This window comes from Plecotus auritus (genome assembly GCF_963455305.1).
Source record: "Plecotus auritus genome assembly, chromosome: 6".
Classification (NCBI taxonomy): domain Eukaryota; kingdom Metazoa; phylum Chordata; class Mammalia; order Chiroptera; family Vespertilionidae; genus Plecotus; species Plecotus auritus.
Genome location: NC_137773.1, coordinates 168,919,280 through 168,946,717, shown reverse-complemented (window position 1 = coordinate 168,946,717; position 27,438 = coordinate 168,919,280). Strand labels below are relative to the sequence as shown.

At 49.2% G+C, this 27,438-nt stretch overlaps 1 protein-coding gene across 2 annotated transcripts in view; it reads left to right on the top strand.

The window, feature by feature from the left end:
* The window catches only part of LARS2 (leucyl-tRNA synthetase 2, mitochondrial), a 114,592-nt gene that overhangs the window by 62,272 nt on the left and 24,882 nt on the right, over positions 1 to 27,438 (top strand). For both annotated transcript variants that reach the window (XM_080676625.1, XM_080676624.1), the window contains 7 exons: positions 5,379 to 5,486; positions 6,866 to 7,025; positions 12,022 to 12,126; positions 15,256 to 15,371; positions 17,161 to 17,444; positions 20,998 to 21,096; positions 24,417 to 24,554. In XM_080676625.1, coding sequence (XP_080532751.1) covers positions 5,379 to 5,486; positions 6,866 to 7,025; positions 12,022 to 12,126; positions 15,256 to 15,371; positions 17,161 to 17,444; positions 20,998 to 21,096; positions 24,417 to 24,554 — 1,010 coding nt within the window. The remainder of the gene's footprint in view (positions 1 to 5,378; positions 5,487 to 6,865; positions 7,026 to 12,021; positions 12,127 to 15,255; positions 15,372 to 17,160; positions 17,445 to 20,997; positions 21,097 to 24,416; positions 24,555 to 27,438) is intronic.

The following is a 27,438-nucleotide window of genomic DNA, read 5'->3' as shown; positions in this document are numbered from 1 at the left end:
CCTTTCTGTAAAAAATCAATAAAATATATTTTAAAAAAAAATAATAATAAAGCTAGAGGACACTTGAGGGAACCCTGAGCAGGTTCCCCTACCTTTAGCTCAGAGTCCCCCAAGCTTTTGAATCCCTGTCCTGATCTGAGAAACAAATGGCAGGAAAAAACCCTCATGCCTTTGCTGCTGCTCGGAGTTACAAAATCAATCTGATGTCTGGAACCAAATTAAAATAGCGGGATGAGGTGCTCCCGTACTTCAAGCAGCGCACATCCTGTCCTCCTCCTGCTGCCTAGGGCGCTGATTGCCAGCGGAGGTGTCCTGAAAAATGACCGAGCCGGCCCATCCCTCCCCGAGCCCAGGAAGGCCAGGCCCGGCCGGAGTCCCCTCAGTCCCAGACCTGCGTCCTTCCACCTGCTCTTGAGCACCGGTTCCCAAGCAACCAAGCGAGACCCTCGTGCAGAAGGCAGACAGTCTGTGTGCGTGGCAGGAAGGCAGGGCCTTAGCAAGTCAGGAAATGTGATAGGTACGGGGAGGGCACCAAAGGCCGGTAATGGCAAGCGCAGTGATTAGAGGTTTTCTAGTTTGTTCCTGACGGAATTGGCCTGCTGGCCTCTCGGAGCTGGAGCTGGGTCATGTTCTGCATCGTTATTCTCCGCCCCAACGCCCTGTCCTTATCCCGGGGCCTTCGGGGAGCAGGAGGCTGAGCCCGTGGCCGCTGCTGCTGTTAAGGAAACAGTCACAACAGATACATATCGCTCCATAGTACATTGTTTTGTTTTCAAAATAAGTCTCCTCTTCTAGAAAGGGACAGTGTCCCACAGCACCTTGTTTCTTGTGGTTTGCTTACTATTCCAGGTGGTTAGCTCTAAGTATCAGCTTTGCTCAGAATAGAGACTTGATCATTTCCAGGACTGTGGTAAGTTATAAACCTTGGTAAAACGCAGACTCCAGTTAAAAAGAATATATGAAGAGCATGGTCTTACTGTGTAAGAACGTATACACAGGCACACACACTCCTCCTATATTTGTTCAGTTCTAACACCATTGGTTTTAGATGTTATGCTCCACTGAGAAAGAAAAACGCTGTCAATCAGAGACACCATTGACTGCAAGACATGGCCCAGTGTCAGAGTGTGTGGGGAAACTTGCATCTTAGAGTCCAGGGAAGATGGGAGCAAGTAGGATGGGAGATTCAGAATAAAATATTAACGGTGGTCACCCTGGGTGCTTAAATTGACTTGTGTAATTCGTATTTTTCTTCATCCTTTCTGTCTTTTCCAAAATTTTCATGATGACTCTTGTCATATTGAGAGCCACAAAACAAAGCAGCCTAATAGCTGGGTTACGATGGCCTTTATTGACACGTCTTTAGACGCGAGAGTCTTGGGAAAAGGATGGTCTTATGTTCTGGCAAGCTTTACATTTATTTATAGGCAAGCTGCCAAGTTGAAGGTAATTGAGCAGAATGTCCCCTGGGACGGCTGTCTCCATTTTATTCTTTCCCGGAACAGAGCTGCCCTTTCAGGCCATGGTGGGGTGCAGGCACAGCCTCTCACTGTCCTGGGTACCACGGGCGGTGAGATGAGGTGGTGGCCTCTGGGAATCGGAAGCTGGCTCATCAGACAGGTGGCTCTGTCGTTGGGAGAGTTTGGCCTCTGTCATCTGCGTCGTTAGGAGGGTGGTGGTGACATTTCAGAGCCTCCAGCGCTGTCTCCTGGAAGTCAGTGGCCTTAGAACAGTCCTGCTGCTGACAAGGCGGTGGGAAGCAGTGGGAAAGGCTGCTAAGCGTGGCCATCGTGAATACGTGGCTTTGTGGGTGCAAAGAGGATAGCCTGACTGGCTTCCAGGGTTCCTTCTGCACATGCTCTCCCACAGAGCACGCACGTGGGGCCGCCCCGATGGCCCCACCCAGAAGGCACGTCCATCCTCCCAGCCGCTGGGAAGCTGCACGGTAGCCCTTTCGCATGGCTCTGAGATGCCCACTTGCTGTCTGTGTGGGCTGGTGGGCACCTCTTGTCCTTTGCCCCTGCCACCCCTCCAGCCCGAACCTGCTGCCCAGGCACACCTCATTAGCAGGATGCCTTGCTTACACGTGATTGTTTCCCTTCTGGGTTAGTAGCACCTCACTGGGACTGGCGCTCTTGGAGAGCCAACTGGGGGTGGGGGGGTGGGGAATGTGTGTGGGCTGGAGGGGGTCGATGGGGGAAAAAAGAGGGGACATATGTGAAACTTTCAACAATAAAGCTTTTTTTTTTTTGAAAAGAGCGAACTGTATTTGTAAATAAATCTTTTGCACTGAGAGTCACAACAAATGGATTTCGCTAGGCATACATAAAACATTTCAGAAGAGAAGTTAACGCGGGCTGTCAGAGGGAGGTAAACATCCTGCCAGATGAGATTTTTAATGGATAAATCTTTGTGCCTAACTTCCTGCAAGAGGATGAGAGGAGGTTTATTCCTCTAGCACAGTCTAGAGAGGATATCTAGATTGTTAAACATCTTACTGCTTTCGAATTGATTTTCCTTTATTAGAACTCAGATATACACTGTGCTTTTGGAGTGAGTGCACTGAAAAGATTTTTTTTAAAGAAGAATAAAGAAACCTTGGCAACAAGAAAAAGTTTTAGAAAAAAACATACAGATTGTAATACAAAAGTAATTGCTAATCAGACCACACTGGTTCAGAAGGAGGCTAAGTGTTAAGCTTTTAGAAAGTACCCGTTTTAATTAAGTCTCCCCATTTCATCTTGTCTCTTTCATTCTGCCTCAAATCTATGCCCAGCTCTGCAGGTCCTGGCGTTGCAGCCCCCCATGGGAGCCAATAAATCTAAGCTAATGGTTTTAAAAGGTCTGGATTTCTCATTTTGCCTGCGTTTGTTCATCAAGGTCTTCTGAAATATATCATGTTTTAAAACCACTCCTTCTAGAATCCTCACTTGTGGTCCCATGGCATGTGGTGGTTAATGTGTTAGCGCACATACTGTCTTCCCGGGGGAAATACGGATTTATTTCTGTGTCTTTGACGAAAGAGTCTGATTGGCCAGGTTATATCTAATTTTCTTCTTATCCTCAGCTTTTTATTTTAACTCTTCCTCTTTCTTATTCCTGATTATACTTTGTGTTACGAAAGCCTCTTTTGATTAGATGTGAGCTTCAGCCTGCCTCCTTCTACTTCCTGTTCTTAAACGTGGGCTCCTAGTCAGACTCGTTAATATTCCGTTCAGTTCAACTCCTTACAGCATCCGCATCCACATGGTACATACGTGGCCACCATGGCCGTGTTTGCAGACTGATCGCAACTAAGTGATTATGAGGCCTTTTTGTAAACCACAGGATTTCTCTAAGTGCTCAGCAATAACCACAGGGCAACTTTAACGTGGCTTCAAATGAGCATTAAATACAGGAATTATTTGTAACACATGGAATGAGAAGCCCACTTATATAATTAACTTCTAGGTTTTCCATATGGAAGACGTTATCTTTTGTTTAATTTACCTAAAGAGACCAGGAAACGAAGCACAGTTTATCCAATCTGAAGATTTGGATCATTCATGATGCTGGGTCTGCCGTTGACTTGGTTGAGTGAGCCATTTTTTCATTTGTTAAGTGAGGGGAGCTGAATAAATGAATGGCTTCCAAATGGTGCCCAAGCTCTGGGAGTTGATGGAGAGGGCTCGGAGAGAGCACAGGGCATCTCCCAGCATGGCTCAGCTTTCGGCTCTTACATGCTGGGTTCCCTCCATTTGATCTGAAAAGGCATTTTGTAGACGTTTAAAAAAGAGTCTCAAAACCTGCTCTCGCCCAAGGTTTTGGGATTCTGTGAACCAGTAAGATTTCCATAATTCCAGGTTGGCCAGGATGGGGGAGGGAGTCTCTGCCAATTGTTTGCCTAATGTAAGGGCATGAAATGAGATGAATCCCGTGTACTACCACTGTAATTGCAACACCAAAAAAGGGAGGAAGGCTATCATCTCAACGAAAACCTAAATCAATCAAACGAACAAACATATAAAAACAGGTCTTCAGACCAAACCACTGTCGGGTTGTGAATACTCGCCACCCTCTTGTTCAGGTGGAGCAGGGCCAGCCCTGGGATGAGGGAGAGGCTGCTCAGAGCAGGTGTTCATCAAAAACCAGCCATGAATAATGCTCATTTCTCAGTGGGGACTGAAAAGGGCTTGCTGGGTTATTCTCACGATGTTGATTTCATTTGGTTTATTTTTAAATTGCTTTCGTTTTTTTAAAAAAATATTCATAAGTTTGGTAAGGCATTAAGCAGGAGGGTTTTTCTCTCTCCCATAATTAGCATATCAAAATATTCCCATTTCATTCTATTTCAATCTTTTGTCCTCTCTGAGATCTGAATATTTTAAGCAAAGCGCCTCCACCAGAAGTCTCCCAGCCTAGACAATGCAACCTAGAGGAAAACTCACCCAGAGGGCTTATCAGCCGTGGCTCAGCAAAGCAGGGGACGGGAGAGGCGGCAGGTGCTGTCACAGGTTTTAAATTGCTCCTTGTCCTGAGTAGCACGAGGAAATCTTGCTCAGTCACTCCCTATCCCGCCCAGGATGTGAATCATCCCTTTTGTCCAACGCTGTATACGCTACTCTAGTCACTTAGCTGTCTCAGTTACCGGAGAGAGAGGCCCACATTCATACAACTTTTATTGTTACAATTGTTCTATTTTAATATTAGTTGTTGTTAGTCTCTTACTATGCTGCTTTATTATCTAAACTTTATCACAGGAATGTGCACATAGGAAAAACCATAGTATATATTGGGTTCTGTACCATCTGCGGTTTCAGGCATCTACTGGGGTCTTGGATCTCATCCCCCACGGATAAGGGGGAATGACTGTATTAACCTTCCTGTTAGGGGCTCTGGCACATCCTGCTTTGCCTATGCCCAGGCCCCCAGTGAATAGAGACGTTGGCCAGACCCATCGCATGAAACTGAGTCTTGATGAGCAAGCACCTCTGCTTCTCACCTCTGTTGGGCTCCTCTGATTGGCAAGCGAACAAGAAGAGGCCTAATTCGCCGAAACCGGTTTGGCTCAGTGGATAGAGCGTCGGCCTGCGGACTGAAAGGTCCCAGGTTCGATTCCGGTCAAGGGCATGTACCTTGGTTGCCAGCACATCCCCAGTGGGAGGTGTGCAGGAGGCAGCTGATCGATGTTTCTCTCCCATCGATGTTTCTAACTCTCTATCCCTCTCCCTTCCTCTCTGTAAAAAATCAATAAAATATATTAAAAAAAAAGAAGAGGCCTAATTCCTAAGTCTCCCCCTGTGTCCCCCTCCCCGCTCCAGTCCTTCCTCAGCAAGCCCCGAATCATTCACTTTCTCAAACCTGTGCATCTCGCTCTCCGTTCTCTCTCATCCCTCCAGGCCATGCGGGACTCGTTGGCAGACCTCCCGGAGTGGTATGGAATCAAAAGCATGCAGGCCCACTGGATCGGGGACTGTGTGGGCTGCCACCTGGACTTCACCTTAAAGGTGAGCGGCAGGGCCTTCCCAGCAGGTGGTGCTGGCCAGGCCCTCTGCTCTGTCGCAACCCCTTGACCAGCCCAGCACCTGAGGCTCCACGGCAGCGTGTCCAGTGAAAAGAGCGGGAGTCCCACACGTAATTTCAAATTTCCCAGTAGCCACAACCTTTACAGTGCAAAGAAACAGGTGAAATTAATTTTAATAGCATGTTCTGTTCAACCCATTCTATTCAGAATATTACTGTTTCAAGATATGAGCAATTTTAAAAAAAGTATGAAGTGTTTATTGTTAACACTCCTGTTTCGGTACAAAGTCTTCAAATCCTGCTGTTGTCCTCTTATGGCACCTACATTTCAAGTGCTCGAGGCCGCTCGTAGCTCTGGCTACCACGTTGGACAGCGCAGATCTAGAGGGTGTTCTGGTGGGTCCATGAACTCCCCGAAATTAAGTGCACAATGTATGTGTGGGCACTTCCTAAGCAGCGGGTCCACAGCCCTCACTGTATCCTCAAGGGGGTTCATGTCCCAAAACAGGGAGGCAAGGCTAACGAACGCATGGACTACACAGACGTGAAGCTGTTAGGGTCTGGGCTTCCCCAGGGTCCACAAGAGGGGACCTGCCGAAGGTCACTGCTGAAGGCCCACCTGCTCTGGAAGGTCCCCTCAAACTTTCCTCTTTGTCTCTGCTGGCTGGGAAGTTGTTCTGTTGCCATTTCCTGCCTGGGTGTTCTTTTTATCCTTCTGATGTCGCCTCCTCCAATCAAGACCTGTGTGCCCAGTTCATTTAGCTCCAAACCCTTCCCTCACCTCAGTCCCAATCAAAACCTCAGAGGGGGCAGCAGCCGGGAGACAGAGTTGACCCCCCTTTCCAGGCTCCTTCCTCCTGACAGCCGTGGCTGGTGTCCACTGAGCACCCGCTGCCTGTCGCTGGGCTCACGATTCCCGTGCCATGTCCTCACCCACGTGACCAGCTCCCTCTGGGCTCAGACCTGGGAGCCCCCATCAGACCGAGAGTGTGTGCTTTAAAACCTTTGAAAATCAGACCCTGACATGGGCTTTTCCTTCCACTGCTTTTCCGAGCAGGTGGTGAGATTTCCAGCAGTGACGGCCTCTCTCTGAGCATGCTCTGACCACCTTCGATCCGGGCCCAAGTGGACCTGCTGGGGGACACCAGGCGGGGCTTCTGAAGGAGGAGCTGTGATCCTCCTCTTCCGCCCTCCTCTGCCCCTGCCGGGTCCATCTCTAACCCCCGGTCCCTGGGGCTGTGGCCAGAAGCTGGCCCCACTATTTGCAGTTGATGGGGTGGGGAGAAGGGGATGAGGTTGGGGAGCACAATAGCCCAGAGGGAGGACTGAGAAGGGAATGACTACTCTGCTCTCTCCCTGCCAGGTGGACGGGCAAGTCACAGGAGAGAAGCTGACCGCCTACACGGCCACCCCCGAGGCCATTTATGGCACATCCCACGTGGCTGTCACTCCCGGCCACAGGCTCTTACACGGGCAGAGCCCTCTGAAGGAAGCCTTGCGGAAGGCACTGGTCCCTGGCAGAGGTGAGTTGGCAAGTTGAGGCTAAGACGGAGGAGGATCATGTCTTATATTATGCCTCACGGTGTTTCAAAGTTCACTGTCTTTCACATGTCATCTTGTGGGATTTGTCTTCAACTCGGCCTGACTTCTTCGTTTTTTATTTTAAGGCATGGGGATTACAAAAGAGTTTTGAATGTTAAGTTACCCCCCTGGCTTCACTTTGAGCTACTAGATTGTGTGCTTTTTGAGTTTCTGTCGGGAAGCTCAACGCTTTCCCTTTAAATAGAATCTGGATCTACAGCTCTTTTCTGATAGGAATAGAATCTTCTGCTTCATTAATAATTCCGTTATCAAATAAAACGGTACGCACTGGGGCAGGAAGGAAGCCACTGAGAACTGGAGGCAACATTTTCAACAACTTAATTTTATTACTTTAACAGACTCACATAGTAATCGGAGCAGATGAGCAGAGTCCTGCTCAACAGAGCTCTTGAGTGACTGGACCGAGGGGACCTGGAGTTGGCCTAGTGAATATGCTTGGCCAGTGAGGATCTGGGGAGTGCCACTGCGTTGGGACCTGTGGCTGCCAGCCAGCAGCCACCTCTGGCTGACCCGGAGGGAAAGGGGAGCCTCCTGGAAGGCTGTGGGGAGCTTGCTGACCGGAGGAACCCTTGGAGCACCAGTCTGCGAGAGGACTTGGACCGGCAGCCCTGGGAGCTTGGGCAGCAGGAATTAGTTCTGTCTCTTGAATGCCACTGACTGCGGGAACCTGCTCACCCTCGCCCTCGCCCTCGCCCTCGGGGCTTGGGGCATGGGGTTCAGGACTCCTGCTGCAGGGAAAGGTGTCTGGTTGGTATCACTGGGGTCCCTGGCCTTTTTCTTGGCCAAGGGAAGGCCAGGGACCTTCCCTGATAGACCACCAAGACTACCCAGTGAGGAAGGTGGGGGTCTGCAAAACCAACTCAGAGGCTCTTCCCAGAGGAAGGGGAGATGGACCCTGGCCAGCGGAAGGATGGATCAGAAGGAGGTCTCTGGGGAAATGTAAATATTTCTGTAAAAATATTTCTAGAGTATCAACTGCAGCACACACAGTCAATCACTGGGATCTATTTGACTTATTTAACTCACAAAAAAATGTTTTGGATGGTGATATAAAGCTTTTATTTTTTTAATTGCTCTTCTTTAGGTAACCAGAATGAAAGACTTCCTGACATCAGGTTGGAAGGATAGACAATGTCATTCCAGCTCAGGTTTCCTGATCGTTTACGTACAGCCTTAGAGCCAGGGTTCAAGTCAGGGACCACTGACTGAGAGCCCGCCACATGCCACGCACTCGGGGACACGGAGATGACTGTTCACAGGGGTCATGGCGGAGGCGGCCAGATGCGTGTGTAATTCACTCTGGCGCAAGACACAGATAACTCGGTTTCATCTCTTGCTGTTTTATATTGAAATCAAGAAATAACTCTTTTGAGTTGAAATTTCAATGTGTGCTTATAAAGTCCAATGTCCCTATCTCTCTTCTGTTTTCTATTAAAAAAAATTGGGACCTTTTCAACTGTTCAGTTTCAAAGGAAAACACGTAGTTTTTACTTCTTGAGCATTTTGAGGTTCCTCGGGGCCATGGTGGTTGGATAATAGTGGATAATACCTAACATTGAAAAACGGAACCATGTCAACATCTAGCCCTCAGATTTGTTTTCTTCTGGTTTATTTGGGGACACAGATTACAATGAGGTAGTATTAATAGGGGGTCAGTGAGCTGGCAAGCTGTCAGAGAAGGAATCCTGACGTGAAGAGCGCTATGTACATTTAAAACATTTTCATGTGGAAGAAGTTACTGTAGCAAATGCCGAGAGCAGCGTTTTTGTGATCATTTGGGAATCAGCGTGTCTGACTTGGTCTGATTGTTTCATTTTGGCACCGAATGACTCCTTAGCTTCGATCCCCCCTCTTTCTAATAATCCCTGAAATAATTCCAACGGGAACATTGTACTTGGCTCTGAATTTTCCAATTCTCAGTTCAGAGTGGAGTTATTCTTTATGCAGATACCAATTTATTCAAAGTCCCTAGGTTAATTAGCATCTGATGTGGCGTTCGTCACTCAAGGCCAAATGGCTTGGGGTAGGATGCAGTTTTCCCAAAAGGTGAATTTAAATGACCGTGTGACTATGGCTCTATGCCTCCTTTGGCCTTTGAGGCTACACCTTAAACCTGAACATTGCCATTTACCATTGCCAACTGGCTCCGATCGCCAGCCGGCTCGGTTCTTCCTTGGATGTCGGGTTTTGAGGGTTACGAGTGCTAGCGAGGTGAAAGTCATGGCAGCTCACGGTTGTGACTGGCTCTGAGGAAGAGGGTGACACACCTGGACAGGGTCGCGATGGACTGGCAGAGTGGAGGAAGCATTGCCAGCTTCCCCATCCGCTAAGAGCGGGTGAAGACCGAGTAACAGCGGTCATGGGCGTGGAGGGGCGGGACAGCTCTGGGAACTACTGGAAGGTGGCAAAGCCAGACACAGCTTTCCGATTTCTGACTTGGGTTGCTGATGTTATTGATTATGGACTAAATGGGCTGTTAGGCACAGATTCCTTTAAGAGGGCAAAAAAGTAAGGTCCCTCCCTGCAGAGTTCTTGCAGTCTAGTTTTCCATAACCATTGGCGCTGCCTCCCTTTCTCAGCTGACCGCCTCTGACTGAGTCATGTCACATGAGCCCTGACTTGATGGGAACTAGGAACCATGAAAAGCATCATACAACAGACGGACATATTTTGGGGGTGTTGGGGTGTGGATAGAGATTAACCAAAGAACTTGTATGCAGATATGCAAAACCCATGGACACAGACATAGTACAGTGGAGGAGGGGGCGGGAGGAGGGCCGGAGGGGGTCAGTGAGGGAAAAAGGGACATGTGTAATACTTTCAACAATAAAGATAAATTTTTTTAAAAAAGCATCAAGACGGAACTTCGGGGAGCGTTCTAAAAGCTGTGCTGGCTTCTGGACGCTTTCCCTACATTCCTAATATTAAATTATTCAGACCCTGGGGCTTCGGAACCACACATTCCAGCTCTGAGTCACCAGTGGCCTGCACAATGCATGTTTTTGCCAAAAGGGTAAATGAGGTCTCCCTAAAGGGTTGTTATTGACGCAGAGCTCCAGAACGTTGAATAATTAATTGCTCACTATTGTCTAACTCCTCCCTCCATAGCGGCAGCATGGGGTTGGTTTGTTCTTTAACCAAACTGTCTCTGCCAGCTTCCGGGACGTGGCAGGGAGCGGAGAGCAGGAGCGGAGAGCTGCTGTGCTCACATACCCTGCAGTAAACGAAGTCACCAGGTTTCTTTGCCCTGGACCTCTCAGGAGCTCTGCTGTGCTGATGTGCACGGCAAGGGCCGCGGAGAGGAAGCCCTGGTCACACTAGTGGCCACAGACCCCACCTCCACAGACTGCCCCTGGGAACCCCTGCTCGGACACCCCCTGATCTGCTAAACACTGAGAGCATGTGTTGGTTTTCCCAGAAGGCGTGAAGGACCTGCCCTCTGCAGTGGGGGCCCTAAGCAGAGGGAGGATGCCCTTTTGCCCGGAATGTTGCCTCTGTAATCACTGAAGTGTCAGTGTCACCTGTCTGCCTGCCTGCCATGAGCCGTTCTTCAGCTGCTTTGGGTCTCTCCATGCTTTCCCTGCCTTCCTGCTTCACGCCACCGGCACGGGATTGATGAGAAATACGGGCAAACTAGACCTGATCGGGAACTTCAGACTTGAGTTTTGCTCTTTTTAAGAAACAGATTTTGACCAGGCGTGGCAAGCATGCGGGTTACTGCTGTGTAATCCTTGCATATCTGCTGACATTTAAGTTGAAAGACCAATTGTTTTTCTAATTGAAAAAACTGGCATAACAGAATTTTTATGTGGAAGATGAAAAAAATCCAACCGTTTAATACAAGAAGCTCAAGTGAACGCACTGCTTGCGTTCCTCCTCTCGCCCCTTCTTCCTTTGGGTCTTCACTCGTGTTTCCAGTCCCATGTGTGTGTAGCGGAGGTTGGTGTGCGTGTGGCTTGTCGTCCCGCTGCAGCGCTTGGAACCACCTTCCTTTAAGACTGAGTGTCCAATGAAGTGCTTCATAATGACCACATAAATATCTTCGCAGCTGAGCCACGGATACTGTGATTACATTTTCCTCTTTATATAACTCTCTGTTTTTCCTGAAGTTCACAATGTTCTCGTTTTATTCATTTGCTTTGTGTTCTTTGAATTTCTGAGGCTTCCCACACCCTCCCAGAAGCTCTTTAAAATACCTCTCGGTTCAGTTTTCTGCATGTTTTCTGTATTGGCTCCCCTCTACCCCAAGAGGCTTCCTGGGGCCCTGTGTCCCGCTCACTTGTGACGGTCACCCTCCGGGCCTCCACTGCGCCCTGTCCTCCTAGGACCTCCCTCTGCCCTTGTTCTGCAAATAACCTACCTCTTTCCTTTGCTGGATCCGCGGTTTCCTGGATCCCAGGTCTGTCCTTTTTGTGACTTACCCCGTCGTGTTGCTGGAACACGTCCTCCTGCTTCTCCTAAGGAAGGGTATGTGGGAAGAAACTTTTGTCTTTGTGCGTCTGGAACTCTCTCTGCTCGGTCACTTTCTACTCTCTGGCCCAGTCCATCTTCACGTGCTGTGGTTTGGAATTCCAGACGTCTCCTAGTTTTACCACAGGTCGATTTCTGTGTTGCTCATTGACGGTATATTTGAGGTGTTTTTCAAAAGGAAAAGGGGGGTGATGGGAAGGTCCTTTCTCTTCCATCTGGAAAGGAAAAATGCCATTTTCACTTCTTTGGTTATGAGCATGGATGAACAATTTCGTGTACTATTTTGATTCCCACTGGTGTGAATTAGCCAGTAAAACCTTCAAAGAGGAAATTCTTGGACAATTAGCACAAAACAGGAATGTTCTAAGGCTTATTTTTCTCGCCTGTCTCCCCTGAGCTTCAGGCGGCCCTCTGACCATATCCACAGTTCTTCACTCTCATTTTCAGATTGCCTCACGCCCGTGACCGCTGTGAACATGCTCACCCAGCAGGAGGTCCCTGTCGTCATCGCGGCCGACGCTGACTTTGAGGACTCTCTGGATTCAAAAATAGGTAAGTAGTTATTACAGTGTAGTTGGGATCGTGTGTTATCAGGCTTAAAATCAAAATACTGAGACTGTCGAATCCCAGAGGGAAGACGGGAGAGGATGGGTGGATGGGAAGCGATTAACCAGAGAACTTGTATGCATATATGCATAACCCATGGACACAAACAATAGTGTGGTGAAGGCCTGGTGTGGGGGTGGGGGCAAGGGGAGGCTAGAAGGGGTCAATGGGGGGGGGGGCGGGAAGGGGACACGTGTAATACTTTCAACGATAAAGATTTAAAATTCTAGCCTGTTGCCGTCAAGTGAAAGAGCTGACTGTTGGCGCCATGATCCGTTTTGCCTCTTTGTAGAAATGATTGCCCCCCTTCATTTAATCACCCTTATTTAAGAACTACATTTTGAAAGCATCAGGTATATCGCACCTTGCTAGTTGCTATTGAGAATAATCAGAGATGTCTGGCCCGAGGATCTTGCCAGCAGAGCTAGTTGGTGAGACGTGTACCTACAACGTGGGGAACAGTACAGCTCGGGTGAAAATCCCATCTCAGGTCTCAGACCCCACGGCAGCTTCCCAGATGGGGGTTCCACACACAAACCATCCACGCGGGCTGGGGTTTTGGTGAGGGCTTTGAGGAGAGGGGAGCTTGAGCTGTTCAAGAAAAGGATCGTGAGACAGCAGCACAATGGAAGGCATATTTAGAATGGTAAGTTGGGTATCCTTGGCAGCCTTACTCATCATGAGCATTCTATTTTTTTTTTTTATTATGTTTTGATTGGTTTTTTAGAGCGAGAAGAAGGGAGAGGGAGATACAGAAACATCGATGAGAGAGAAACATGAATCAATGGCTGCCTCCTGCACGCCCCCTACTGGGGATCGAGCCTGCAACTCGGGCGTATGCCCTGACCAAGAATCAAACCAGTGACTTTGTGGTTCATGGGTTGAGACCCAACCACTGAGCCACAGTGGCCGAGCCATGAGCGTTCTAAGTGATCGGCATCCAACAGGAAGTCTTGGAAGGAACCAAGGACACAGCCTCAGACAGTCAATCCAAGGTCTGCCTTCAAGCCTCTTTTCCACGTCCCTACTGTGGTTCAGCTGGTCTCCGGAGTGCCAGTCCCTGCAAAGAAAGCTATTTCACTCTGTTTCCTGGCACACTGAGAAAATAGCATTTCTTATCAAAATCGTGTTTTTCCTTACAATTCTCAGATTCGTTTCTGACAAAGTGACTTGAAGAAACACCCACACAGAACACAGCTATTAAGTCATTCAGGGCATTCTCTTCTGACAGCTTAAGCTAGAAAGTGTGTTAAAGGAAATAACATCGCCTCCTTTTATGCGTTTTATCATTAGTAAAATTCATTAAGACCACTGGCCATGATAAACAATAATGGCAGCGCTTGCTGGTGTGGCTTTTTTTTTTTCTTTTGTATTTTGAGTCAAAGTACTGACATAAATTGAGTGTCTGAAAGAAAAAACATCTGATTTATTAGGTGTGTTGGGAAAATCATTTCTCCTGTGTTGTCTTGATTTCCCACAGTTACATAACTAACATTTTCTGAGTTATTGCCTCTTGCGCTCCAAGAACTGAAACAGAAATCCAACAAGAGGTAACGCGGTCATTTTGCTGTCTCACCTCCATTTCACAAACAGCGCCGTGTCCTGAGCCCACGTGGCCAGCACCATGGCCAGCACCGTGGCCCCCGCGCATTCCTCACACGGTCAGATACATTCCCTGGCGCAGCACCTGCCCAAGAGCCTTGCTCCAGCCGCTCCAGCCCGCACACGTGGAATAAGGAATCTTACCTTCTTGACCACGAGCTCTCCATTGCTCGCTGTGTGTCCTCACCCGTCAGCAGCTTTCAGGTCCCGCGTGAACGTTTATTTGCTTTAGGAGGTGCTTTCTGTCAATAATCTCCCCTGGAACAGGAGCCACGGAGCTTCCATCTCACCAAGGAGCTTGCGAGCAAGCCTCCCGAACATGAATGCACCCTTTCAGGCCAGGGCTCCGGAGAGGCCGTTCTGGAAATCTGACCTGAGTGTTTGGTGTGTTTCCCGTAGTTTTGTCTCATTTGCCATGAGATGTGCTGCGCCCACGAGGATGTCGGCAGTTGTGACAGTTGTCCCTACAGCAGGCGTTCTCAGCCAGGGGACATTTGGCCACCAGGGGACACCTGGCAATCGGAGGGACCTTTTTGTGTGTCAGACCTGGGGCAGTGCTGCTGGTAGAGGCCAGGGAAGCTGCTCCCACCGGCCCTCCACAGCCAACTGAAATACCTGTTTTTATGAACCGCTGACGCCCAAACAGCAGGCCTTGGCCCTCTGGAGGGGTGATTAACTCATGCCGACTCCATCTCCTCAGGGGTGTGTGGGTTGCAGAATAAATGTCTACTCACAATGTGCTCTTGCCTCTGGGAACGGAGCGAGTGTGAAAAAGCAGTTCCAGCTTCCGGCTCCCGGCTGCGTGGATTTCTCCAGGTGCCGGCAAAGTTGGAGGAGTCGGCCTGCCTCTCTGAGAGCACACTGTCCTCTGTCACTGAGAGGGTTCAGAGAAGAGGCCCCTCCTCCCCCCCCCCCCACCGCCCCACCCCCCGAGACATGACTACTGTTTCAGTGGCAAAAAAGCACCCCACGTTGTATATTTTTTAAGTATATTTTTTACTTCAGGGAGAAGAAGGGAGAGGGGGAGAGAGATAGAAACATCAGTGACGAGAGGAATCGGCTGCCTCCTGCACACCCCTTACTGGGGATGGAGCCCACAACCTGGGCATGTGCCCTGACTGGGAATCATACCGTGACCTCCTGGTTCATAGTTCGATGCTCAACCCCTGAGCCACGCTGGCCAGGCCCAGGTTGTATATTTTAGAATCACAACTATTTCTGAAACGAAACTAAGCAAAGGAAGAAGACGCAAAGGAAACAATACCGAGATGGTGACCTGGTTGTTAGGTGGTGGGTTTCTCCCAGACGGTGCCCCTCTCTCCAGCGAGTGTGGGGCGCTTCTGTAGCTTCTGCAATGGAAAAAGGCAGCGAATCCCTGAAGAAGCTGACGCTAAGTGTCGGTGCTGTTGATCGTTCTGTGGTTTGGGTATTTGCAAAGGAGACGTTGTGTGTCCTTTCTTCCCCTCTCCATAGGAATTCCCTGCACCAGCTCCGAGGACACCGTCACAGCCCAAACCCTGGGCCTGTCCTACTCCGAAGTCATTGAGACGTTGCCAGACGGCACGGAGAGGCTGAGCGGCTCCGCTGAGGTGGGTGCCTGTGGCCTGGGCCTGAGGACTGCCTTCTAAATTCGTGACCTTGCCATGAGTCTGAGGAGACATTTGCCTTTGGTGCAAAGCCTGCCACTTCACTCATCCCCACACCAACAGTCTCGCAGCCTCCTTTCTTAAGCTGTGAAAACAAAATGATGTTCTTTTTCAAGGTCTAGAGGTTTACCTACTCTAAGTCGAACCCAGTTCTAGAAGAGGATGGTTATCACAGTAACGAGGCTTCATGTCGGGACTCTCTGCGTGAAAAGATGACCTCTTCCAGGAAATTGCTTTTGCTCATGAGCTTCTGGAATGTAAAAACAGTGATGCGTGGAGATAGACTTTCTTTTTTTGTTTGTTTTTAGAGAGAGAGGAAGAGGAAGAGAGAGAGAAACATCAGTTTGTTGTTCCACTTATTTATGCATTCATTGGTTGCTTCTTGTATGTGCCCTGACCAGGGATCAAACCCACAACCTTGGCATATCGGTAGGATGCTCTAACCAACTGAGCCACCCGGCCAGGGAGGAAGGTAGACTTTGTGAGCATGTGCACCCCAATCATGTATGACAGTGGGGGTGGGAGGCATGGAGGACGCCTCCCAGAGTGGAACTGGGTCCTGGGGGAGAGCTCTGTACTCCAGGGGACACTTCCGGCCCTTCCTGAAAGGAGCTGCCCTTGACCAGCATGGCTGTGCCCCCTTATTCCTAGGCCTCGTGACTGTGAGCTGCTCGAGGGCAGACAGGTCAGACCTATGTGGGTGCCCCCCGGGCCAATCACGGGCCTGATCCGGTTCCAGGGCACCCACAGGGCCGGTTCTTCTCATTCGTTTCCTCCTCTGAAAGGCGTCAGGTGAAAAGAGTTTCTCTTCTCTGCTCTCTGGGCTCTGCTGTCTGTAAAATGGGAACGTTTAGGTACAAAAGGTGCTCTGGTTCTCCAGGCTGGGCCTGTCCCTCCCCTGCTTGACTGCACTCCTGCTTTGGGGCAATACTGAATTTTTCTTTTCTGAATGCTTTTCCCCCCAACAGAGGAGCAATCATTTTTTAAAAAAGCATATGATGCAGTTCTTGGCCGGCAGCTGCATGCTGGTGTGTGATGATCTCAGCAGGGGGTGCCTGGGGAGCCCCAGAGCCAGGGCCACTTACCCATTAGATGGCCCCGTGGATGCAGTGCCTAGGGCCCCCCAAAGGTTTTCTTTTAAAATCAGAAGAAAAAAAAGTGAGCTTTTAGGGTAAAAATTATATTTATTTTTATTCCAGACAATCATAAAATATAATTTTTTGGTATGATCTCCGTGAGGAAGGGGCCCACAAGGGCAAAGGCACCTGGGCTCACAAAGGTCAAAGTGCACAGAACCCAGAGAAGCCCAGCAGTCCTGGTGGTGGCACGAGGCGGTGCTTGTTCCCTCTCTCTCTCTCTCTCTCTCTCTCTCTCTCTCTCTCTCTCTCTATATATATATATATATATATATATATATATATATATATATATATAGTGTGTGTGTGTGTGTGTGTGTGCGCGCGTGTGTGGTTTTTTGTTTTTTTTCATTTCAGAGAGGAAGGGAGAGGGAGAGAGTGATAGAAACATCAATGATGAGAGAGAATCACTGATCGGTTGCCTCCTGCATGCCCCACACTGGGGATTGAGCCCCTAACCCGGATATGTGCTCTGACCAGGAATTCGAACCGTGACCTCCTGGTTCATAGCTCGACACTCAACCACTGAGCCATGCCAGTCGGGCACGATGCTTGTTCTTGGGCAGGGAGGAACGGATCCCTTCTTTCCCTCTCAGTTCACAGGTATGAGCCGGCAGGATGCGTTTCTCGCCCTGACTCAGAAAGCCCGGAGGAAGGGAGTGGGTGGAGACGTGACAAGTGGTAAACTGAAGGACTGGCTGATCTCCAGGCAGCGCTACTGGGGCACCCCAATCCCCATGATCCACTGCCCGGCCTGTGGCCCCGTGCCCGTGCCGCTGGAGGACCTGCCTGTGACCTTGCCCAACATCACATCTTTCACTGGCAAGGGAGGTTCCCCACTGGCCACGGCGTCAGAGTGGGTGAACTGCCGCTGCCCCAGGTAAGCAAACACGCCCCCCAGCTGAGACTGACTGTGGCCCCAGCGCCCTGCTGGGGTTTCAGACTCCCTTTTCTCTTGGGCTAACTCTGCTCCCTTCTGGGACTCCCACTGGGCTGGTAGAATATCGTAGGTCTTTTGGGACCTTTTTTAAAAAATATATATTTATTGACATCAGAGAGGAAGGGAAAGGGAGAGAGAGACAGAAACATCAATGATGAGAGAGAATCATTGATTGGCTGCCTCCTCCTGCACGCCCCGCACTGGGGATCGAGCCCACAACCCAGACATGTGCCCTTGGCCGGAATCGAACCAGGGACCCTTCAGTCCGCAGGCTGACACTCTATCCACTGAGCCAAACCAGCTAGGGCCTTTTGGGACCTTTGAGAGAAGGGCTGGAGTCTGGGCCCAGCCGCAGGGATGGGGGAGCAGTCATGTCCATCCACATCTTCCCCAGAAGCATCTGATCCAGCTGACGGAAAAGCTGCACACGGTCTTTGTAGGTTTGCAAAGGACCACTCTCTTTCATTTACCTTCCAAAGAGCGTCTGCAGATGAGAGAAAGTGGTTTCCCATCCAGTGACTGACAACGGGGAGATTTTATCACCAGGAGCTGCGGAGCGGCTACCGCAGCGAGCCTGCTAGGGGTTCGCGCTCTGCGATACTGAAACCTACCCCCTTTCCCTTCTCCTCGTTTTGCAAGTGGGACTGTGCTTTCCTGTCAGCTCACTGGCCTATCTCAAGTGTAATTTTGATGATGCCTTATCTGCTCATTGTGTAAACAAATAATCGATACCAAGTTCCCGTGTTTTTTTTTCTTCCTGCTGTGGAAAAGCCCCTTTTCTCTGTTTTAGAGAAATCACGATGAGAGTATTTCTGAAATAACCTAGTCCTCTGCCAGCACAGAGCTGAGTCACAAGGCTGATAATTAGGTAACGATGTTTCAGGCCTGGGAGTCAGACAATAAGAGATTCCAGTCTGGCTGTGTGGCCTTGGGAAAGTCCTCTGACTTCTCTGAGCTTTGATTTCTTTATCAGGAACTAAAATAATCCCCCCCTGAAGGGCTGTTCAGAAGGGCTGTTCCTGTGGCACCTACATTCAATAAATAGAACTGTTGCCACGATGTTCCCATCCACCCCGCCCACAGTCCTCCGAGGGCCCCACACAGGCAGCCTTGAGACTTGAGAGGGGCTTGTGGGAAGGAACGTAGGAAGCTCTGGACCACGTTGGGGTGGAAGCAAGGGCTGTGGGAGGAAATTAGGGCACCCTCTTTGTTGGTAAGTAGTGACAAAGGTCTTTTCTTGGGGAAGTGGATGGCCCTCAGGGCTCATTCACAGTAGTCAGAGCCTCCTCAGGAATGAGGTTTCCGACCCCGGAGGCAGGTTCCTGGAGGGCAGAGCCAGGCCTTGGGACCAGGGCTGAGAGCCCCCGGGCCAGTGTGGCCAAGCGGGCGGCACTGTAGTGAGGACCCCAGGCAGCAGAGCCAAACAGACGTGGCGTCCTTACCCCTGAGCTCCAAGACCTTGGGAGGATTTCTTAACCTCTCTGAACCCTAGTTACTCATCTGCAAAGTGGGGCCATGAGTACTATCTGCCTCTTAGCCCCCAGGGTCACTGGGGATTAAGTGAGATCGCCGGATTAAGTGACCACTGGTGAAGGGTGGTCAGGGCCTGCTACCCAGTGTTGTATTATCACTGGGCGCTGATAATGATGATAATGTCACCGTCGTCGATCCCTCCCACTTAGTGAGTCAGGAAAACTTGTTGCTTGTCTGTACGTCCAGCATGGCCACTGAAAAGGAAACCAGAGCGGCCAGAGGTCACTCCTTTTCCCAGCCGAGTCCTGCGTTTTCCTCCCGCCTTGTGGGCACTAATGGTGAGGGAGACGAAGTAACCCGTACCTCCCAGTTATTTCCTGGAATGTTCTCTGCGTTCTAGCCGATGCTCTCCACATAAAAAGGCCTGGCGCTACCTTAGAGACGCACTGTTGAGCGGGTGTCTTGGGGCAGCAGGGGGTGGTGGGACGCAGGATTCCCGGGGTCTCTCTTGATAAGCTCCTCCCCGCAGGGACCACCACTGTTCTCGGTGGGAGCCCCCTGACTAAAATGCAGGAGGTCCCTGGGGGGTCCCCCGAGAGACACCCCAATATCTGAGGCTCCTGTCTCTGCTCAGCCACTTCCATTTAACAAGTGGGAGGTGGGAGTGGCTGTTTCCGTCGGTAATATTTGTAAAGCCGGTATGAACTGCTTCACAGATGCGAGATATGAATGCAACCCTTCTTCTATTTAAAAATGAAAAACAGACTCGAGCCCTTGCATGCCAAATTAGCAGAAGTTTCGTCGCTTCTTCTTGTGGCTCCTCATGCCTTTCCTTGTCCTCCACGAACCCCCAAGGACATATACTGCCCACGGCAGCATTGGAGGGATGGTTGGCCCTGCTTCCGTGCCTCAAAAGGGAGAGTGTGGAGTCCGGGCTGTGTCCTCCCCTCCCCTGCGGCTTTTCACTGTTAACAGCTGACTCAACCCATCCACGGCTGGTCCAGGCCTAGTGGGTCCTCAGGGGTCCTGAGCCCCTCCTAGGCTAGGCGTGACTAAGGGCACCCTCCCTGGGTCCCTAGAAGATGTGGCTTCGGCACCAGTTCCTTCACTCCCCAGGCCCAGCACCCTGGGGACGTGCTTCACAATTGGCTCAGCAGCGGGGCCCTGGTGGAACCTCCATCCCCGGGCATCTTCATCCCTATGGTGAGGGTTTCCTTTTCTTTTCAGCCCTCCCTCACCAGTGTCTCCATTGATTTTCTTGGACAGAAGGTCTGTCTTCACCCTCCTGTGAGGAGCCTGTGTTTAGGTAGCAGATGTGGGTAAATGTGTGCTAAGTAGCCCTCTGGAGGGGTTTCCGGTTTACAGGGCGGCGTATTTCGGTGGTGTAGGCACTCCCACCCAGGGCTGACTTCAGGCTCCCCACTCGACCACTTGTTGCACAGCTGGGAGGAGGTGCTCGCGGCTGACTCTCGCCAGCTGGTTTGAGGTGGCTGTGGCGGTCTCTGCCTTCAGGCCTCAAGGTGATTTATCTTCCAAGGTCACCCCGTGGACTTCTGCACCCTGCCCCCTAGAGCAAATTTTTAAATTAAGTTCATTTTCCAGTGCAACGTCTTGCTGCATTTGGTTTTCAACTTCTCTTCGTGAATTGATTTGCCTCTGAAGCATCATAAAGGAGGCTTGGCTAGAGGCGTGTTGACACGCGCGAGATGGAAGTTAATGCACGAGAAAGACACTTATTCCTGTCTTGTCCCTTTAGGTTGTTAGATTTCCTACCAGGTTCCATCGGAAAAGTGGAGAATAAGGCTTTTAACTGTTAAAGACTGAAGTTCTTATTCCGAGAATTTCTTTAAAACACAGAAGGTACAGCACAAAAGAGCTTTCTCCGAATGGTCCTTCCCCGATGTGCGTTGTTCTGAGGGCATCTCACGTTCCTCCTCATTACCACAGCTTTCTCAAAGGCTGGTGGAGCGCTGCATTAATATTTAAAGAAACCAATGGACGGACTTCATTTATTTCCTAGGTGCAAGGGCGCAGCCAAGAGAGAGACAGACACGATGGACACCTTTGTGGATTCCGCCTGGTACTACTTCAGGTACACCGACCCTCGGAACACACACAGGTAAGCCCTGCCCGACTCTCGGCACGTGTCCGCCAGGGACTTGCCAGAAGCACAGGCCACATGGATTAGATGCGCAGGACACGGCTTGGGGGAAGTGCCTATGAGGAATGAAGGTCGAGGGAGCAGGAGTCGCAGGGAGCGCCCTTCGACCGTGGAGCTGGTCCCACCCCTGGGAAGGGACCTAGGGAAGGACGGGGGTGGGTAGGAAGAGCCTCAGACGACAATGCAGCTCGAGGCCGTCTCAGCCAGGCCAACAGGATGCCTCATGCAAAGCTTGCCCATCGGAGAGTCCCAGGTCAGGCAAAGAGGACTCTGCCCTGGTTCTGGCACAGCGTGGACACCAGGTAGATTTACTTTTTTTTAACATATATATATATTTTTATTGATTTCAGAGAGGAAGGGAGAGGGAGAGAGGGATAGAAACATCAGTGATGAGAGAGAATCATTGATTGGCTGCCTCCTGCACATCCCACACCTGGGATCGAGCCTGCAACCCAGGTGTGTGTCCTAACCGGGAATCGAACTGCGACCTCCTGGTTCATATGTCCACGCTCAACCACTGAGCCACGGTGGCTGGGCCCGAGTGGATTTACAGATGGAACTGCAGGGCACTGTTGGTCACGCTGCTCCTTGAAGCAGGTTTTGTCAAGGGAGCCTGTTGGATGATGGAATTAGATTCTTCGTGGCCAAGTAAGTCCCAAGTACAGGAAAGATAAAGCACAGGGGAAGGAAGGAAGTGCTGGAGTCATGCCCCCTTGGCCCCGCACTGGTCTGCATTTATGCGATTATAAAGCTCTAATGTCATTTACTCGACTGGAAATAATGATGGAACTATGCAGGGAGGGTAGGAGGAGGGAGTATGAGAGCTGAGAAACACTGTCAACAATTAAAATCTAAAACTGATAAATCAATGAGGAGTATGCACATATTTTTAATAACTGCCAGAAGAAACGGCTAAGAGGATGAAACGTGGCTGAGGAATGGGCGGGTGTGTGGGGGAGAACGGGTTAGTGAAGGGATGGGGCCAGAGAGCACTGCTCTGAGTGTCAAACCCTTCGGTGCTGTTAGGTTTTTATCTGTGTGCATGTGTTCCCTTGAAAACACAGATAAATGAGGGAAAGGGCGCAGGAGGTAGATAAGTAGAAAGAGAATGAAAACAAAAGAAAGCAATCGCAGAGCACAGGAAAAACTACCAAAAAACGACTGTGCTCAGAGGACTTGCCAGCTCGCTCTTGTCTGCAGGAGAACAGTTACTCTGAAACCCGGAGCCCAGGTATAGAAAGGCCCCTGTTTATAATATTCCAGTGAGACGGGCACGCCTGCGCTCCCCGCCCCGCCCAGCATTATTGCGATTCTGGCTTTGATTCAGGCCATATGAGGGGGACCCCCAGTGAACAGTAACCAGCAAAGACAGAAAGGGTGTGGGGGGACTGCTGAGGCTGGGAACTGCCAGGATGGCCCCGGCTCACCCACTGAGGGGCCCTCTCCTGGGTCTTCCTTCTAGAAGCGTCCACCTAGTAGCAGCCGCTGCGATGCGGGACGCAGGCTGTGCACCTCTCAGAGCCTGCAAGGAACAGCTTCTCATAGGTGAGGGAGACTCTAAATGACAGCGGTGGGACCCTCCTGCCGGAGAGAGGCAGTCCTGGTCCTTTACAGCCCCAGTCTGGGGATGCCAGGAGCTCGTTTCCCTCCCAAAGTCTGCCGCTCATTTCAGCGCCGGCTTGGGCCTCCCTCGGTGGTTTCCGGACAGACTGCAGGTCCGAGCTGTAGCTGCTTCAGCATCTCCGTCCTTAGTTTATCCCAAACTCGTTTGGGGCTAAGTACCATCCTGACTTCCCTTTCTCTTCTACCACCTGGATCAGCCATTGGATTTCTCTGGGGAACCATTTTTCACAAAGAAAAATTTTTTTTTTAATTTTACTGGAATTCTGGCAGAGTGACTGCAGAAGAGACCAAGCTGCAGTAAGATGCTAACGCGTGGTGGTTGGACAGGCTCACCTGCTTAGCAACAGGAGCCAGAGCCAGCTGAGTCCATGCTGGGGGAGAGGTGAGGGGGAGAGAACTCAGATACTGAAATCATGGAGTACACCTCCTGCAAAGGCAGAAGTATGCTGTGTACTGCACTGATGGCCTCAGTGAGGGCAGTCCCTGGGAATGAAGAGGTCTGTCCCCAGCCAGCACTGCCCCCAACACATGTACACACGCACACACACACCTCTGCACACTCACACACACCTCTGCACACTCACACACACCTTTGCGCGCACACCTTTGCACACACACATACACACACCTTTGCACACACACACACACCTCTGCACACACACACACCTCTGCACACTCACACACCTCTGCACACTCACACACACCTCTGCACACTCACACACCTCCAAGAGTCATCATCACAGGAAGTGGTGTCTCCCCTCCTTCCCCTCCCCGCCCCCCCAGCATCCCTGAGGACCGGGAGTATGAGGAAACCTTCCTTTTAGGATCTCTGTGGACTAAAGTCCCTGTTAGGTGACAGGGAATTGTGGGCTCTTTTCTGACAGGTACCCTAAGTTTGCTCATTGCATTCAGGAGCCAAATACAAGCTCTTGCTGTCTGCATTTAAAAAATAAGATTGAATTTCTGTTTTAAAATGAACATTTAGTGTCTGCATGATAATAGTCCCCATTGTAAATGCCACATTGCCCCCTATTGGTAAGGACTCAAAAATCTCAATTTTCTATTATAATAAAATTTAAAAGAAATTTAGATATTCAAACATGCTTTATACAGAAATACCCCTTTTTCTTTTTTTCTGGTATATTTTCATCTTGTCCTCATTTTATATGAAAATTGCATTTGTTAAAATATGTCAGTAATGGCTTCTGAAACAGTTTTTATAAATTTTACAAATTAACACTGATCTGACTTTTTTCTCCTTTGTTATATAAGGTTTTCTCTTAACATATATATATATATATATATATATATATATAATTTTTATTGATTTTAGAGAGGAAGGGGGAGAGAGAGAGAGAGAGAGAGAGAAACATCAGTGAAGAGAGAGAAGCATTGATTGGTTGCCTCCTGCATGCTCCACACTGGGGATCGAGCCTGCCACCCGGGCTTATGCTCGATCGAACCGTGACCTCCTGGTTCACACTCAACCACTGAGCATGGCCGCTGGGCTCTCTTATTATATTTTAAAAAAGAAATCAGTGTTTTTCTCTGACATAATTTATTTCAGGGCATATGCAAATTACAGCCCATCTGTCTTATTTATGCAACTGTAGCAAAGCAGGTTTTTAAAAAATGACCGTTTCTCTTTCTTCCAGCCCTTTTAGCCCAGCGCTGGCGGACTACTGGATGCCTGTGGATCTGTACATTGGGGGGAAAGAGCACGCCGTCATGCACCTGTTCTTTGCGAGATTCTTCAGTCATTTCTGCCACGACCAAAAAATGGTCAAGCACAGGTGAGCAGTTAGGCCGCTTTGCAAAATAATTCAGCACCATGAACAGCAACTGACAGCGGGCTTCTTCCCTACTGAAGCCAGTAAAAGTGTGTCACAGAATTCTGTTTTTCGGGTATATTTTAGCAGTCAAGGTCAGCCTGAACCACTGGAAGTGCGTTTCTGTTGCTTAATTGTTGTAGGAGATGGTACCGCATGTTCCCATCAAATCATGCCTTTAGCCCTTCTCTGTTTGACGGAGTTTTAAGCAATTGAGATTTTTACTTGAGAGGCAGAGAAGAACGGTTTATGATGTTTCACTACCGCTTTTTTTCGCTTCTCATGTTCAGTCATATTTATCTTCTGGCCCCTCGGTATAAGCTGTTTCCAAGCTGGACTGAATCCTGCCTCAATATATCACTCTGATAAAAATATGTAACGGATTAAAAGCTAGGGAATCACATTGTAAATCCATTGATAAATTCTCTTCCTGTTGGCCTGTGATCTAGTCCCCAGGATGTTCAGAAAGATGTGTGTGTGCTTTTTCCCATAAAGTATATCATATATACTAGAGGCCCGATGCACAAAAATTCGAGCAAGTGTAGGCCTTCCTTCCCCCGGTTGCTGGCACTAGCTTTCCTCCAGTACCCAGGACCCAAACTTCCCTCCCTCCGGCTGGCCACAAGCACCCAGAACCCGGGCCGGCTTCGCCTGGGCCAGCCACAGGCACCTGGGACCCCGGGCAGCTTCGCCTGGGCCAGGCCCCGGCTTTGTCAGGAAGGACGTCCAGAATGACATCTGGAAGGTGTCTGGTCTATCCAGTCTAATTAGCATATTACCCTTTTATTAGTATAGATTACATGTATTTAATGTATTAAACAACTTAAAGCACACAATGAAGTTCCATGCACCCCCTTCTCAGTTTAAGAAACAGGGTGTTACAGGTTCCTTGGAGTCCCGGGGTGCCCTCTCCAATCCTAACATCCCTCTTTCTCCACCACCACCCCTCGCCCAGCAAACCAAACCCTGCCCTGAATCTTGAATTATTCACTCTCTTACTTTTCTTTATAAATGTATCACCTCTGTGTGTGTGTGTGTATATTTCAATAATATGCACGATTAGTTTTCCTGTGTTTGAGTAGGATCTTATTTCACGTGCTCTGTCCTGCTTTACTTGCTCAACACTCCTGGGTTCATCCATGTTGCAGCACGGAGTCGTATCATTCCTCTCTCGCGCTGTGGTGTCTGTTACAGGGAATGGATTCTAACACAGAACTCAGTTCATGTGCCCATACCCCCAGTAGTGGTCGCTGCGCTGTTTTGTGCAGTTCTGAACAAAACTGCTGTGAGCATTCTTGTACGTGACTCCTGGCCCACGTGTCAGCGGTTCTCGGGGTGTCCCTAAGAGTAGAGCTGCCGCTTGTGGGGTTTGCACATGTTCAGCTTGACTCAGGAACACCATGTTGGCTACATAAACCCACTCTCTCACAGCAGAGATGAAGGCTCCTGTTGCTCTATCTATGTCTTCATCATGACAACAGCTTTACATTTTGAAAAACTGGTGGTTATAGAATGGATTGCTCTGTGAGATAGATTTGCATTAAAAACACTGCTGAGCCGAAACCGGTTTGGCTCAGTGGATAGAGTGTCAGCCTGCGGACTGAAGGGTCCCGGGTTCGATTCCGGTCAAGGGCATGTACCTTGGTTGCGGGCACATCCCCAGTGGGAGGTGTGCCAGGAGGCAGCTGATTGATGTTTCTCTCTCATCGATGTTTCTAGCTCTCTATCCCTCTCCCTTCCTCTCTGTAAAATATCAATAAAAAATATATTAAAAAATAAAATAAAGGTTCTGCCTCCTTTATAAAAAAAACAAACAAAACACTGCTGACTTACTGAAGTTCGGCATGTTTTTAATGTTTATGGTCCTCTGTGTTTCCTCTTACACTGCATCCCTGATTGTGTCCTTTGCTCCTATTTCTTTTTTTATTATACTTTTATTGATTTCAGAGAGGAAGGGAGAGGGAGAGAGAAAGAAACATCAATGATGAGTGAGAATCATTGATCAGCTGCCTCCTGCACGCCCCCTAGTGGGGATTGAGACTGCAACCCGGGCATGTGCCCTGATGGGATGGAATTGTGACCTCCTGGTTGATAGGTCTATGCTCAACCTCTGAGGCACACTGGCCGGGCTGCCCGTATTTCTTCTGGGTAGTGTTCTGTTGTTTGTAGGAATTCTTGAGTTATTCTGGATGCTAATGCTTTTTTAGCTGTATGAATTGCAAGTATTTTTCCCCAGTCCTTAGCTTGCCTTACTTTTATGTCTTTTGATGAACAAAACCTCATAATTTAATGCAGTAAATTTTAATAACCTTTCATTGCTTTAGTTTCTCGGTAGCATCCATTTCCGCTCTGATCGGTAGAGTCCTCTCCCTCATAAATCAAATTTTCACATATATGCAAGGGCCTATTATAGGATCTTTATTCCTTCCGTTGGTTTATTTGTTTTTTGCTGTGCTAGTTACTTACTGGGTTTATTTTAATTTTATAAGTCTTAATATTCAGTAAGGGAAGTCCTCCTATTTTATTCTTTTTCTCTGGGAGTATCTTAGCTGTGATTGGACCTTTGTTCTTCCTTCCGTGTACATTTCAGATTCAGCTTCTCAGACCCACAGAAGTATCTAGTGGGAATGTGGTTGGAATTGCTAATATCTTTTCTCACTCTTCCTTCTTGCATCTCTGATCTTATCATCTGAAGTCATGTCCCTGTTTTTCAAATCACATGCTGTAGAATAGCTGTCATGTTCTTTAGTGAAGGTCCAACTATGAGCTCTCTTTTCTGAGTTTGCCAGCTCGATGACCATGTTTTACATATTTCATTTGTCCTTTTTTAATGCAACATCTTTTAGAA